Here is a 16,390-nt window from a genome sequence, read left to right as displayed (position 1 = left end):
AGTTGAAACTAGAAATGCCGAGAGTAAATTGCGCTGTTTTTGGTTGTGGCACTTGTCAAAGATCGAAGGGCATAGGTATTTTTAAACTTCCAGCTGCCAAGGATGAAAAGTACAAGTCTTGGCGCGAGCAATGGCTCAGTCAAATTACTAGGACACGGGTTGTTGATGCAGATTTTAAAAGGCAGATATTAGAAGACAAAGTTTTTACTTGTGAGAAGCACTTCAAGCCAGAAGAAATCGAAATATGTAAGTCGTTATATTCTTGCGTTCAAATATATTTGTGAAGCTTTCTAAGTCTTAGCAACACTTGGGACTTAGGCCCATACTCGGTTGTATCTGTTGATAAAAAAGGCTATAATCCTATATCAAAAATAAGATTTGTCCAGCGTCTTCAAACGAATGGGACATTCTACATTGAAGATCGAACAGAGATCAGTTGTTGATTTTTGTTCTTGTTCTTTTTAGTTGAGACTGATAAAATGGTCAAGAAGAAACCTGTTTTTGGTGCTATACCAACGCTGTGTCTGCCAATCAAGGCCCAGGACAGAGAAGAAAAAACAGCCAGACCTTCAAGGAGCATCGTCCAAGACATTCCTTCTAATGTAAAGAAATACAGTTACCTGTCGTTCAAAGATTTTACAACAAGAATTCAAAAGTTGAAATCAATTAGCTGCTGGGGCATTCAAGTGTTGGATGACAGGGTTATCTTCAAATTGGCAGAAGTACCATATCTCTTACCAAGATATGAGATTCAGGTTGATGATAGCCTTGGGTTTACAATTTCTTGCTTTGGTTTTTTCCTTCCAGAGACACATTGTATTTACAAGGAAAACAGACGCTCCACGAGGCAAGTGAATATCATTGATTTGATCAAAACTGTTGAAAGTCATCAAATTTGTGATGGCATCAGTGAAGATATTCAACATGGGGAGATTATTCAGCATGTTATACCTGAGTCACATGACCCACTTAGAGATGACTACATTGCATTCAACTGTACAAACAGTAGAAGGCATGTATCTTGTGATGTTCTTTGTGACAGCCAGCCTTGTAATGGTTGTGCGGACTTTAAAGTGCTTTGCACAAAGGAAATGGCAGTGAAGAAAAGAAGACAACAAGTTCCTGCCAAACTTAAAGCTCCTGTTTCTTTCACATCACCCCAGCGCCTTAAATTAACACTTCAAGAACAGCGCTTGAAGTGCTCACAGCTGGAAAATAAAATTATGCAAATGACATCAGAGCTTGAAAAGTCGTCAATATTCATTGACAAGGAAGTTGGCCAAGACATAATCAAGATATTTGGTGGGACAGACGAAAAAAACATCACACCCTTCATGAACCTATTTTGGCAACAGCAACAGAAGCTTTTTACCTCAAACCCTAAGGGACTCAGATTCCATCCTATGGTAATTCGTTTCTGTCTATCTCTTGCAGCCAAATTATCCTCTTGTTATGAAGAGTTGAGAAATAGTGGCATTCTAGTTCTTCCAAGTCAAAGAACTTTGCGTGACTATCACAATCATATACGACCGAAACCTGGCTTTAATAAGCAAGTTATGCAGGAATTAATACATACAACACATGAATATTTTGATGTGGAGCGTTATGTAATTCTGCTCTTTGATGAAATGAAAATCCAGTCTAACTTGGTTTTTGATAAAGTAACTGGAGAACTAATTGGATTCACAGACTTAGGGGACCCGAGTCTTAATTTTGCAACTCTCCAAGACGAAGATGAACTTGCTTCTCATGTTTTGACTTTTCTTCTAAGAGGAGTCAGAACTAATCTGAAATTTAGCTTTGCATATTTTCAGCAACAAATGTCACATGTTTCCAGATTTTCCCTTTGTTTTGGGAAGCTGTTTATATTCTGGAGAAAACTTGCAATCTGTGGGTAATTGGTGCAACATGTGATGGGGCTGGTGCCAACAGGAACTTTTTCAAGATGCACAAGGACATGGCTGGTGATTACAATAAAGATGTTTGCCATCATACTGTCAATTTGTGGGCAAGGTACAGACATATATTTTTTTTCAGATGTTCCACATCTTCTGAAAACTGCATGAAATTGCTTGTATAATTCTGGTAGTGGCAGACAGTCAAGATATATGTGGAATGCAGGTAAACATTTACTTTGGCAACATATATCTGAAATTTATTCTCTTGATGCTGAGAATTCTTTGAAAGTGATACCAAAGATCACATATGAACATGTAAATCTCACTCCATATTCAAAAATGCGAGTGAATTTAGCTGCCCAGGTGTTGAGCTCCACTATGGCCAAAGCCCTTCTGCATTTTGGTGGAAATGAAGTCTCGGCTACAGCACAGTTCTGTCAACTCATGGACTCTTTTTTCGACTGCATGAATGTTAGAAGCACCACTGAGCATGTACTGAAACGAAAACCAAATCTTGCTCCATACAATTCTTCCACTGACCCAAGGTTTGACTGGCTACAAGGGGTATTCCTACAATTTCTTGTAGATTGGAGAGAATCTATAAATAGCAGGGAAGGAGACTTCAACAAGACAGCCAGAAGCAAAATGTTTATTTCTTGGCAAACATTTGAAGGATTTCAGGTAACTGTCTATTCTGCCATTGATGCTATTAAATTCTTGCTAGCTGAGGGAGCTGAATTTGTCTTGTCTGAAAGATTCTGTCAGGATCCATTGGAGGAGTATTTTGGAAATCAAAGAAAGCTAGGGAGGCGCTCCGATAACCCAGACTTGCAAGCTTTTGGTTACAATGACAATACCATTCGTATTCAGAAAAGTTTAACCTGTGAGAGTGGCAATACCCGTGGTCGATATGACAGGAAAACAAGTTGGCAGAATGTTTCCAATGACCCTCTTGCTATACGCAAGTAAATATTTTACAAAAGTTAAGTTGACATTATGTAGAAAAGCATTAGATGACATTGGCAACAATATGAGCTATATTCATTATTGGTCTACCCGGCATTAACTTTGAGTTATTTAAAAAGGAAATGTTTTGGATGCTAGCTGCTTGAAGATTTTTCATTTGGCACCAAAAAATATGTTAATTATTCTGTCAATAATTCAAAACAATCAAAACATGAGATAAGATGTAGACACCTACAGATAATTAAAACTCAAACCATGAATATTATCAGTTTAGACTATATAACAACATTATATACAGTATAAGAAGAAAATTCAGTGAAGTCAGAAAAACATAATAATACAGTAGCTATAGAGAAACCTGTTCTTAAATTATGTAGAGGCTTGTTAGTTTTTAAGTTGTGATATAGAAACGCTATTATTTAGCAAAATTGCTATGGTTCCTATCTTTATCCTGTGAATTTCCATCCTTGGTGTTCGCTTCGATTACATTCTGATATTGCTTATTTTCTTGGATGTTTGTATTAATCTTTAATTACCACTTTTTGGAACATGGCAATCTTTTCTTTATTGCCGAGGAAAACTTCATCAGTGGCAGTATTTTGTTACATAAGTTTTAGTTTGAGGCATTTCTTAGCTTGCAATTTGACACATAAAAAGAGAGTAGAATAAAAAAAGGTTACAAATTTCAATCTTTCAGAAACTTTAGAATGTTGATATAAGCAATTTAATTACATAAACATTAATCTGCATCATTTTTTTTGCTTTGTCTTCCTGTGATAACTTTAATTCCTTTCTCAAAGCTTTGCTTTTAGAATGTTTAGCTTTTATCTTGTGACCCTGCACAATGTCTTTAGCAAGCGAAAGGATCGAACCCTTATGTAAAGTTCTAAAATGCTGTTCGTTACATCTTGGGCCAAATTAATGTCAATTTCAAGTTCTGCAGAGTCAGCCAGATCATGTATGTTTCTTAGCACTGTTTTATTCTCCATTGAAGATTGCAAAATTTGCATGAAGTCAATCCTATGTCCAACCAGCATCTTGGTTTCATTCCGAAAACACTTTTCAGCAGTTAGAAGAATTGTCTCCATGTTTGAATTAATTCTCCACAAACCACCTCGATTCATCAATGCAAAAAAAGATTGCGTAGGGTTGCTGTCCTCAGTGTCCAACAATCTCCCTGCACAGAGAAAAGACATGCATTTTTGTGGCACATCCTCAGCCCAGTTTTTAGAATTTTTAAACTTCTTATGAAGCTTATGTAAAACAAAACCACCAATATAGCGTAAACCATGCCTTTCCTTTTCATTTAGTGTCAGTTCACCATCATAGCTTCCATCTGCTTGCACCTCTGATTTCCCTCTTTGTTTGTAGCACAATAGTAATCTGTCAATTACCTTGCATAAAAGCATAGAGGCAATATCTTGGTTTATACCAGGGAGGAACTTATTCGAATTTAATGCAATAGTTGCATAAGTCTGAGAATAAAACCTTTCTGCATTACCATTTTCCATTAAATTGTTAAAATGGTCTGCAAATGCTCTGAGTAGTTCTTCACTCAAAAACTGATTCTGATCAACTCCCTCAAGCTCTTTTCTATGACCTTCTGGGTAGCATTCATTGCTAATAAACTTTACCTTTTCCTCACATATAATATTGTTTAACAGTGAAAGATCCAGAGGGCTTTCTTCAACAGTGTTTTTGTGGCTTTTTGTGTGCCTCTGTAATCCACGCCTACTTTTGCAGACTTTTTTGCAAATATCACAGGTGTAGTTCCCAGTTGTTACCTGATGAAAAGTAAACATTGTAAGCAAATGTATACAGATAAATAGGTAAAATAATTGGTAAACGGACCATAGGTAGGAACAAACATGATAAACTCCTATCAGTTCTATTGACTGTGTAATGGTAACTGTCAACAATGACAGTTATCATATTGAAGATTATTGAAGGTTATTATTGAAGATTTCTCGCATCGTAATAACATCAAATTTAATTGTGCTTTGTCGTTGTGAACTCTATCAAAGCTCTCACTCATCGTTATAACATAAAAAACATTGTCTTAAATCAATTTGGTTGATATTATGCTTTCTTATCAATTACACTCTTTTTTTTATAAGAACAATTTTATAAGAACACAAGCCTCAAAATGGGTCAAAATTTAAGAACAAAATAAGAACAAGCTGAGGCTGAGCTACTGTAAAATGAAATTTTGAACAACGTTTTATCTCAAAAACGAGGATTTTAGCCATGTGTGGGTGCTTTTTCGATGAATATTAAAACATGGCGGCAAATTAAGTTTGTCTCTACGCCTTTTGTTGGAAAAAGAGGCCTGAAGACCTCACCATAACGAAAAGCTAGAAATCGCATTGCTTATACCCTATAAATTTAAGAACAAATTAAGAACCATCCAGCCTCAGATTTTCGGAAAAATTAAGAACAATCAGCCTGAACTCAAACTTACTGGTTCTTATAAAAAAAGAGCGTACAATTAAATCGAGGAATAAACTCTAGGTAGGCCAAGAGGGAATTATCAACTCGAAGTTTGCTTTGCAAAATCTATATTTCTCAAAGAATGGATGCAAAAATAACCTACTTTATCGATTGCTTCTTCAAGAGTATCTTCTAATCCTCCGTCCTCTTCAATCTGCGTCCATTATTGCATCAAAATCGTCCCCCAGTATCCAAAGCACATTATTCAACGTAGCCATTATCGCTATGCTGTGCACCATCAATGTCACGTGACGTTTGCAAACTCTCTTGCTCAACATCAAAAACAGAACAATAGAAATCCCTTCTGAAGTTCGCCGGCATTCCTAACCAGGGATTATTCTATTAACTATGCTCGAACTTGAACAGCCGTGATGTGCATCCATTCTTGCTGTTCGTGTACCTTAGAACGCAGTTAGTTTCTTTAATTTTTATGGCATGATGCAACCTTATAAGATATTAGCACTTTGGCTACAGTTTGCTAACACAAATGATAAAATTCATTTTTCGCAAGAAGTTATCTTAAGCACGTGTTTTAGATCTTAGGCCGACATGCTATGTCATCTTATTGGATTGTTCTTTAGTTCAAGATCTTGCATCGGAGTGCCGCTAAAAAGAAATTTAATACACTCATAAAAACTTTTTCCACTCAGTTTGATGATTTTTAAAACATTTGGTCACCATTTACTATTCCAATCTGGTTAGCAGTATGTGTGTGTCACTCGGTAGGTAGAACCTAAGCTGGTGATTTGGTGGTTTTTAAAAAAAACCGTTTGATTTGTGATCCCAGGATTTCTGAAAACGTTAAGCTTCTGGTCCTGGAATAAGGCCCCATGTAAATATATCTCTTTTTAACTCGAGGAAGGCGTCAGCAATGGTTGCGGGATCACAGCCTTTTTCGTAGGTAGTAAACTCTTCCTCACCATCGTCACCCTTTTCTTTATCGTCGTTATCGCGATCACCAACAATTGGCACCGAGTCTGGATTGAGAATGGATGCTGATAAAACTTTGCTTCAGATAAAACTTTGATCGCATCAACCAACTTATCTTTGCAAATGCTACAAATGCCAGGGCCAGAAGGAAAGCATTCCGGATGAAAGGAGTGCCCACAACCATGGAGAATTCTCATGTTTGTATTGATGGATGGTTGCACACAATTAGGTAGGTCGCATCGCTTTAAAACGGAGAGAATAAAAAAATTGCATGTTTTGTTTGAAATTTTAACAATTGTGAACTATAATGATACAGTTGATCTACAAAGAAAAATAATTGTTTGTAATTTGTTCATAGGTTAAAATGTCAAAAGCCTAAGAAGTTCCATTTTTCTACGGTATTCTATTTTTGGCACAGGTAAACATTGAGTGTAAAATATACATTTTGGATACATAAGGGCATATTTAATGTTCTGGGGCTGGGGCCATTAGATTAGAAAGTCTCTCAGCAGCAAGTAAGTTATTTTTCTCAAAGGAGTAAACGATATGACATAAATAATTTATATTATATGAGCAAATGTTATAATATACCGAATTACATTATATATATATGCACTTTTTTTGAACATGAACATAAGAACATGAGTTTCAAGATTGGTCAAAAGCTAAAAATAAAATAGGAACAAGCTGAGGCTGAGCTACTGTTAGATGCAAATTTGAGCAATGTTTTATCTAAAATAATGATGGTTTTTGGTCATTTGTGTGCTTTTTCAGTGATGAAAGAGGAAATTTACTGGTTCTTATCAAAAAGAGTGTACCTGCTTGGATTTGGTTCCTTGTTGAGAAACTGGAATCCAAGCGGAAGGACCTTGGATGCTACAACTGTGTCTTCTCCATAAAGTACAGGCAGTTTCCAGTATGTCATATTTTTGCTTTCCTAGCTAGTCGAGGCACCTGATATCCAGAATTGGGATTTTGGGCAATTTGCTTCAAAGTGCTGCAAATGAATTTGGCGGCATCCAATTTAATTCTTTGCAGTTTTGATCTGCTGAAGGTGTATTTTTTTGGAACTTCAAAAACAGATGAAAATTTTGCTGAAGTGGCTTTGGTGTTGTCAAATGCTCTTGCTTTTTGACGCAGAAGATCACCACTGTCGCTATGGCTTGACTGAGCTCGCAGTATGGAATGGAAATTTTCCACAGGGTACTCATCAAATGCATTAAGATTTGTCATCAGTGTGTTGAAAAGAGGACGATCTTGATTCTTCCAATGCATGGAATTGCTCAGCCAAATTAATGGTGCCTTATTGTAGTGGTGTCGTTTATAGCAAAAGAACATTATCCAACACCTGAGAAGTGATGTGGCATACTCCTCTGTGTTTTGCCTTTTAAAGATGACAGAATAGATAGAAAGGACAACAGGAAGATAATTATCTAACAGATTTAAAAGGGCTAAGTACTCTAGGTCTTTGCAGTTTGAGAAAGCTACAGTAACTTGCTCTCTGATTGATGTCCAACCACCATAAAGTATCTCCTCGATTAAAGAAATTCGACTTGCTTCTGGTTTATTTGAAAGGTGTTTCCTAGCACCAAAGATGAAGGAAAAGGCCTTTTTGAAAAACTCGATATTAAGTAGACAAACAGATTCTCTTGCATTTAGTTGAATCTGCAAGGGACCAATGAAAGGAACAATATTTTGTAAAGACAAAGGAGCAAAACTGGGGAGGTTATATTGAACCTGTCTCATGAAGAACTGTGCTGGCCAATCACCTACAAAAGGGCACACAAAGGAAGAAAGATAAAGGTGGAGACCCTGGTTTACTGCATGAGTTGCAGCATCAAGAAATTTTTGAAAGCTCTTAAGTGGAAGCTCAAGCTCATCAATTAGTCTACAGTCTTTCATCTGTCTAAATGTTTTGCAAGATTGCTGTTCTCGATAATCATGCTCCTATGGAAAAAGGGACACATTGATAATGTACACTTAGGAAGAATTAAATTTGTCTAATGTTATTTTAGATTTCAAAGCAGTTTTCTTAGGCCTCCAAAGTGCTTGGAAGGTTGGCTAGCAACCCATGTTGTTATATTACCATACCAATAATGAGAAAAAATGTATTAAGGTGTATAATTGCTCTCTTTTCTGTCAATGATTTCTAAGTAGTATCAGATTTATTTTTATAAGCATTGTTAAAATGTATATGAAACATTATGTTATGTTGATATGTATTGAAGTTAAATAAAGATAATATATATCTGCAAAAAAACTGTTGTCTAACCTCCATTCGTTTTCTTTCCATCTCAGGGTCAAAGAAGGTGGTTCGGATCCAGTGTGGCATGACAGAGGCATAAGTACTTGATAAGTTAGAGATGTTTTCTGACAGAATTTGTTCCAAGAGAGCAGAGTCGACAACCTTTGGATTTGTTGTTGAAAAAAGAGATGGAATGGCTGGAACACCCTAAAATCTCTTCAAGAGAAAAGTTGCCATACTAATTGCAGTCGAGGTTTTAGCATCATTAGGGCGGCTCTTTGTGTGAATATAGTATGGTCATCTATCATAAGAACCAGGAGATCTTTGTTTTCAACAGCTTCAGATACAAATGTTGAAACAGCTTTATCATGGTTGAATGACAGTTTCACCCGTTCTCTCTTTTGAGTTGATTTGGAGAGACTCACTCCACTTTTATTGAGAATGGATAGTCCTGTCTCACTTATCCCTTTTCCTACTACTCGTTGGGATAGTACTCGTTTGGAACCAGCTTTCTTTTTGTGACTGGCCAAAGACAAGCATATAGAGTGCAGCAACAACCTTCTTCTCATTCTGAAGCAGTTTACTTGGTGTCTGTTCTTGGACTGACATGGCTTCTAGAAGGGTTTGGAAAATGCTGGTTGCTCCTGCATCTTGGCACATTACCTTGACAGCCTTTGGGTCAAAAGGTGGTTGCTGATCATTGTGGCCATACTTTGATCACAACAGTTCTCTAAAAAGGGTCACCTCATGCTGTAGGTCGATGCTCCTGGAAAGAAGTGCCTTCATCTGTGGCAGGAAAAATGCAGGCACGTACACAAATTCACTACCCACATCAACATGTCCTAGTCCAACAATATCATCAGTTATGATTTCTGATGTAGGGACATATTTGACAAGGCTTGTTGGAATCAATGAAAACTTCTGGCCATTAATCACAGTTTCCTCAAAACATGGCACAGAAGTCTCATCCTGCTCATCTGGTATTTTTTCCAGGCCCGTGTTTGTTGTTGCAGTACTGTCCTGAGATGATGAGCTCTCTGAAGAAGCGAACTCAGATACAATTTCCTGCAACTGAAGAAGCATACCTGTTTTAGACTTAAACTGACACTGTGATAATCTGTAGTTTTAAGTTGATAATGAATTAAAGATAATCAACTGCATTCAACTTTTTATTGTTTTTTTTGTGAAAAAATATGAGATAAGGAATTACGAACTAAATATGTTTATATGGAATTACTAAATTCTGTTGCTTTCTCTAAAAATTAATCTCAGAAAAGCTTGTGACTTGTAACATATGGGTTATTGAAGAGTAATAGAGGTTTCCGTTCTTGTATAGATGGACACGCCCCCTTTTACAAAGTGTTTGCTTTTTTTCTATATTCAGTTTCAACATAGGTAATGATAAACAAATTTAGCTCACCTTAGCATAAGACAAAAGTTCTGTAAAATTCGGAGGCAAAAGAGCGCTTCTTTGTGCAGGTAATGACGCAATCTGTACAAAACTTGTCGCTCAATTTTCTTTCATTGCGTTGGTCGAACGCTTTAAATAAAACACTACTTCTTCCAATCCTTGCGTCTAAGTTAACGAGGTGTTTGGAATGGCTGTTCCATTCGTCATGGTGTGCATTGGCACAAAGTTTTCGTCAACTTAAAAAATTTAAGCAAGTAATTGGAAATAATTGCGTGACACAGGTACCTTTTTTCCCGCTATTCGACGGGACCCAGACCCTTTGTAAATTGACCTTTTGTTCATATGTGAGTGATTTAGATACGTGCTCTCCACGAGGACAGAAACTGTTTTGTAGGGGTTGGAAACATTAAGATGTTATGGTTTTTTTGGTGGAATTATTTTAAACGCGTGCGTTTGTTGGAGGTAAGTGGACCAAACCATGGTTATGTCAGACTGATTTTGTTGCGTCGGCCTAAGCGATAGTCATGAATGAAATCGTTTTTCATCAAAATTCCCAGGTATAAAGTTGAAGTAAACATGGTTTGTGAATTGTGAAAAAACAAGAATAATTAAAATTTGAGTTTTCTTGTTAATCTGCTGTTTTTGACTGTTAATTCATTCATTACAATCTCCTTCAATATAAATGTTTCTGCTGGCTAGGTTTGAGACGCTGTATTTTCTAAACAATTAAAAATCGAGGTCATGTTCCATGGTAGATTTGTGGGAAATTTATCTGTGTAGGGCTGTAGTTAAAAAAATTTGAAATTTTTTGCAGCAGATTTTACACGTTATTTTTTTAACGGAGGGTGGTAAAAATGCCAAATTTTCGGCTTTGGCCTAAGTTTGTTTACACTTTCCGGGACCGTGATTGGCTTAGCGGCGAGAGAGACCACGTGACTTAGCGCAAGCTCTCAGCCAATCAAGATTTGAGCCCTATGCTGTTTTGTGTACCCAACCATTTACAGCTAGAACAACCATTCAAAGCAGTCTGGCAAGCAACATCTTTTACCTTCAAGAATTCAAAAAATAAACAGTAATTTTTTGTCCCAAATAAGTGAGGGAGGGTCTGATATAATGTAATATAAGATAATATGAGTGGGTCTGATATACAAGCCAAATATTAATAAAAAGGGGAATCGTAATAATAGGGGGATCCCAAATATTTTTGTTTTTCAACAACGTTTTAACTGAAGCCATCAAAGTCAGATTGTCTTAGCTGCTTGTCAAATCAAAAGAAAATCATGTTATATCAGGTAGTGAATATCAGGTAAAGGAAACAATCATCTGACAAAAAATCAGGAATTATCATAACAAACAGAGTAAATGCCTACACTAAAGCCTTTATGGGCTAACTCTGTTTCACGTTCTTGTAAAACCATGGCGAATTCATCGGTCTCAGTGTGGTCATAAACAGTTGATGTTGATGCCTCTGTTTAGTGTTCGGTCTCAAAGTTACACAGATTTAACTCATAGAACACACAGGACTTTTTCTGCTCGCACAGTCATCCTCTCCAGCTACAAACAACAACCACTATAATAACAGGGGGCCTGGTTCAACGGGGCTCCCAGACTAGTTAAACTATTAAACATAAATACTACACTCTGTAGATGACGAGGGAGAGAGCATTGCGTGAAATAAACTTCTATTTACTTCTGTAAGCAATTAGAAGTAGTATTAAATAGGAAAATAAAGACAAATCTAAATACACTGAAAAGTAAACGCCAAAACTGTCCTTACTTGACGATGATCTCTCAACATTTTTCTTGAAGATGCCGTTAACTTATGCCATGCAGAAGGTTCTTCTTGTGGCGTTGGGAAGTTCACAGATGGAAAGGCAACAATACCAAAATCATCACGTTTAAGAACAGCCTGCATCTTACCCATAAATCCAGGCAAGGAAGATATTCTGTTTTCGAATCTTCAGCCTTGAAATGTTCGAAGGAAATAAGTGAGTACTGGGATGGGGTAAAGTTTGCAGATTGGAATATCAATAATCTTTTAACAAAAAATCCTTTACTTATCTAGTTAATCATAAGGTATTTACTTTATTTTCTTACTGGTACTGAACGTTTGTTGACTGATTGTCTTCATATCATTGTCTATTTCAATAAAACTGTTTTTGAATAAAACTTTGCAACAAGCTCTGGGAGCCAGCATTTCTCAAAAAACTGTGAGCATTTCTTTAAATTTGCTGCCCAGAATTCCTCATCAGGATAAATCCTTTCTAGGTGATAATCTTTCTCAGTAAAAACAAAGAAGTCACAATATTCCTTCTTGCAAACCAACATCTGATTTTGGACCTGATAATAGTGAGGATGCTTGTGACTCCAAAGGAACTCGTTGTTAACTGCTTTTAGGCAAAATTGTTTATAACCCGCTGCCTCAAAGATAAACTGATATTTTTTTGCTTAAAGGACATTTGATTTCGGTACAACCATTTCCACGGCAGCTTCATGACACTAGGCCATCAGGAGATGCTCCCATGAATGGATGATCCATTCAAATATGAAAGCCACACTCAGTAACTTTGAAGTTTTCATGCAAGTCAAACATTACACATAAATATGTTATCAGTGCAGTTTTCTCTTGCACACAACCCCAACTGGTTGCTTTGGTTGAGAACTGATAGCTTTCAGGGTAGCAAATCGATTTTAACGAGCTTTGGGATGGTAGGGCAACATTTGTATGGCATACACCGTTGGCTTTAGATGCAGTTATGCAACCTGCTCTATAATAAAACCATGCACTGTTCTTGGATTGTTTTTGCGTTTCACTCACCTACTTGCACCTGCCTTTATGTGCCTGTAATATTTATCTTTTGACAAACATCCAATATCCAGATAATATTTTGATATCAACTGGAGATCAAATAACTCTGTTGGGTGTTTCCATGTCAAATCAGCAAGCAAAACATTATTTTGACACCCACCATCTCAGAATTGGCTAATTTTGTGTCTAAAAGAGCCTTACCATATGACAATCACATCTGTACAAAAGTTTCTTAAAATTCAAAACCATTTAGAAATTACGGGGATTTTAATTTCATCAAAATTCTCCAAAAGTTGGCAGATGGTGGCCATTTTGAATTCCGGTAAGAAATTAAAAATAGAAATAAAACCTCAAAACCCTGAAGGATTATGTGTTTGGATGAATTGGTCAACAAAACTGTACTATTTCATGTATGGGGATTCTGATTATGCTATTGAATTCACCATTACTGTCAAACCTAACCCCCCAGAGTTTCATTTGTGCCCCCTGTTCTTTAATTGGGTACTTCCGATGTAATTTTTCTTACATCTATTCAAGTCTTGATAAAAAAATTTGACAACACCATTGAAGGGCAAATTTGGCTAGGGGGTTCCTGAGACATTGAACTTTAACTTAAATAAAAGCTGTGATGGTCTTTTTCTTCATTTTCAAGTTATTGGTATCTAAACTTTCACAATATTCATAATTGCATTTGCAGACTTATGTTAAATTAATCATCGTCCTTCATCTCATAAAACATATTTTAAAAAACGATAGGCTTTTTAATATTATGTCTCCTCAGTAAATCTTAAGTAAAAATTCATTGCAGGTTAGATTTTGCTGTGGAAGGAAAATCTAATTATATTTTCTTGAATCAATTTCTCTTCAGTTTCCTTAAATTGGTATTGCCTCCCTGTGTCATTGGTGCTGGAACTTTGCATAAAATGTCTAGTTCTGGTATATAACAGATATCTTTTCTTTTTGGCAACGAATAAGATCTGCTGGGGTAGCTTGGTTGCATAAAATTGACAAGAATGTCTTTATTTTCATTGTCGACTTCCATAACAAGTCCAATCAAGTACTTCCCATAATATACAGAAACAACAAATCTGATTCCTCTATTCTAACCTTTTGATCATAGTCAATACCTTAACCTAGGATAAGATCAAATTTGAGACTATATTTGTCATCATCAGAGACACGTTTGGCAACAATGACTGTTTCTGAGAGTGGGGTAAATTGATGAAACCCTCTTGTTCCTGGCAATGTTCTTGCTTCACTAAATTGACCAGTTAAAACATCACGCACTTTTTCCATTTCTGCCTTGGATATAAAATTGATTCAATGTTCTTTATTTCACTCTTACAATGCTGGTAAACTTCAAAAGCTGACACAAGTTGATTTGAAATTGGTTGCTGAAGACTGACTCTTGCTGTCAATCTCTTGATGGTTCCTCCGATCCCGTTGCAAGGAGACTTTCCATGGGATGTTGCAAAAAAGTTCCATGCACAACCAACTCCAAATTCTTGCCGATGGAGATAAATAAAAATAAAATTTTTGCAATTCTTGTACTGTCCAGCGCAACCATCACTGAAATAATGCACCATTTTAACACCACTATTTATGTTCTCTTTAACAAAATTTATTGTTAATTCCATAATCTGATGAACAAAACAAGTATCATGATTTAAATCATCAGAAATAAAGCAAAGGGCAGTATTTTGTAATGTACCCTCTGATTTATGATACCAAACTATAGGATGCAGTTTACATGCCTGTTGATTCCGATGATAACTTTGAACCTCATCTTGTACCACAAATGTAAAATTTTCAGCAAAATCAGCAAGAATTATAATTTCATTGTCATCCAGCTCCTCCTTTAGTTTTTTTAAATATCTGGCTTGTGATCGGGCAATAAAGGAATGTGCTGTCATGTCATCAAGCTTGCTGGTCAATGAAGTCGTGTATAGGCAGTGTGACTGTTATGAGTTCTGATCGATCAACAGTGGTCCATTGTTGAAATTTGACCTGCTGCTCGGTGAAATCATTCTCATCATCTGTATCTTCTTCTTCAAATGGGCCAACGAGTTGCTCTCCAGAAGTAGACTTTAGCATTACTCACACCAGGGCACTTTTCACAGCGATGAAGCATACAGGCTTTACTGACTCTGCTGCATACCACCATATTTGTCAACTCTTGGTACGTTTTCCCTATTTGGACAGCATTCATCATCATCAAAATGTTTTGGTGAGTTGTGCAAACACAGACTGAATGGGTACCAGCAGAACCAACAAGAATACACAATTTTGGTCTGAGGCTGCAAAATTTTGAAAACCCAAGACTCACTTGAGGATATTTATCCTTGAATGCTTTATAAAGCTCTCTTAATCCACAAAGAAGAAGTCGCTTTTGCATATGGACATTTTTCTTGATGCTGACAGAGTTTTTCTTTCCAGGCATCTGGCGGCTATATTCATCATCAGAATAAAGTTCCATAACAAGTGTTTCAATTTCCTTTGGAAGACGCTTTCCACATTTCCTGTCTGGCAATTCCAAGATCCCTTTCTCTTCTGACAATTTTTTTGCTGTGCGAACTAGGGACGATGAGAGTGAAAAAACTTCTTGTGCCTTTTGTATGGACCATGACGGTGGGATCATAGTAAGAATTTTAATCTTTCTTGTCCGATTAGATGTTTTCAGCTTCTCCTTCATTAAAAAAATTAGTTGATCCAAGTCTTTGCTTTTCTGGACCATCTCTTCTAAATTTTCAGGTAAATGTTCTTTATGTTCTTCTAAAGATTCTGTAGATACTGTCAATGATGCTGCAACTTGACTCTGAAGGGACAATCTTTTCTCTTCAAGCTTGCCTTTAACTCGGTGTATTTTTCTTTTACCATATGGAACCTTAGAGTGGCTTGCTACTGCATGTAGCTTGATAGGGCTAATGTCCATCGCCTCTAATGTGCTATTCAACTGTTCTCTGCTTTCAGCTTTGCAATGTTTTTCTATATCATCATCATCATCATCATTGTCATTCTCGACATCAGGAAACAACCCTTGGGGGTCTGTTGGATCAACTTTCACTTGGACACGATTTCAGACCTGGGATGAGCTTAAAGCTGGTATTTACGGACTTTTTAGACAGATCCAAGCTTATTTTTCGCAATGAAGACCTCGCAGCCTTTTTATATCTCTGAAAAGGATCACTGCATTTCTTCTAAAGACGAACATACTCTACAACAAGATTTTCCTTATGATTATGGCATATTTTGTCATCATCCTTCAATTCTGTGCCAACCCTCAAGCTTAACTCTTCCTTCAAAGCAATACTTAAACTGCAAACTGTTGTGTCCGCTATTTTTGGGGTTGTTGTTGTTGGAAGAGGAGGAGGAAGGCAGAAGGAGGGACTGCAGAGACTGACTGAGACTGTTTGCTTTGCAACTGTTATAATGTGATACTTGTTGTGTTATTTACATATATACATCAACAGCAAAAGGATGATGTCTGGTTTTCTTGTCTCGGAGACTTTATAATGGCGACGAGGATGGGATTCAAAATGGCGGCGAGTTATGGATTGCATGCAATGACCAAGTTTGACCCGGAAGATCACCAAGGGAATGTTTATGAAGCATTTTGTGACTTTATTGATTCTTTTCATTAT

At 36.7% G+C, this 16,390-nt stretch overlaps 1 protein-coding gene and 1 pseudogene across 1 annotated transcript; one reads left to right on the top strand and one right to left on the bottom strand.

The window, feature by feature from the left end:
* Window positions 1-479: 479 nt before the first annotated feature.
* Window positions 480-16,280, top strand: LOC148959874 (uncharacterized; annotated as a pseudogene).
* Window positions 7,206-8,684, bottom strand: LOC135682973 (uncharacterized). Its single transcript, XM_065198098.2, has 2 exons — window positions 8,557-8,684; window positions 7,206-8,231 (listed from the first exon to the last, which is right to left on the bottom strand). The coding sequence occupies exons 1-2, from the start codon at window positions 8,614-8,616 to the stop codon at window positions 7,206-7,208; spliced, it is 1,086 nt and encodes a 361-aa protein (XP_065054170.2). The 5' UTR covers window positions 8,617-8,684.
* Window positions 16,281-16,390: the final 110 nt, after the last annotated feature.

Source organism: Rhopilema esculentum, chromosome 8, assembly GCF_057945365.1.
Source record: "Rhopilema esculentum isolate cy_ngs chromosome 8, ASM5794536v1, whole genome shotgun sequence".
Lineage (NCBI taxonomy): Eukaryota > Metazoa > Cnidaria > Scyphozoa > Rhizostomeae > Rhizostomatidae > Rhopilema > Rhopilema esculentum.
This window is presented reverse-complemented; position numbering and strand designations above follow the sequence as displayed.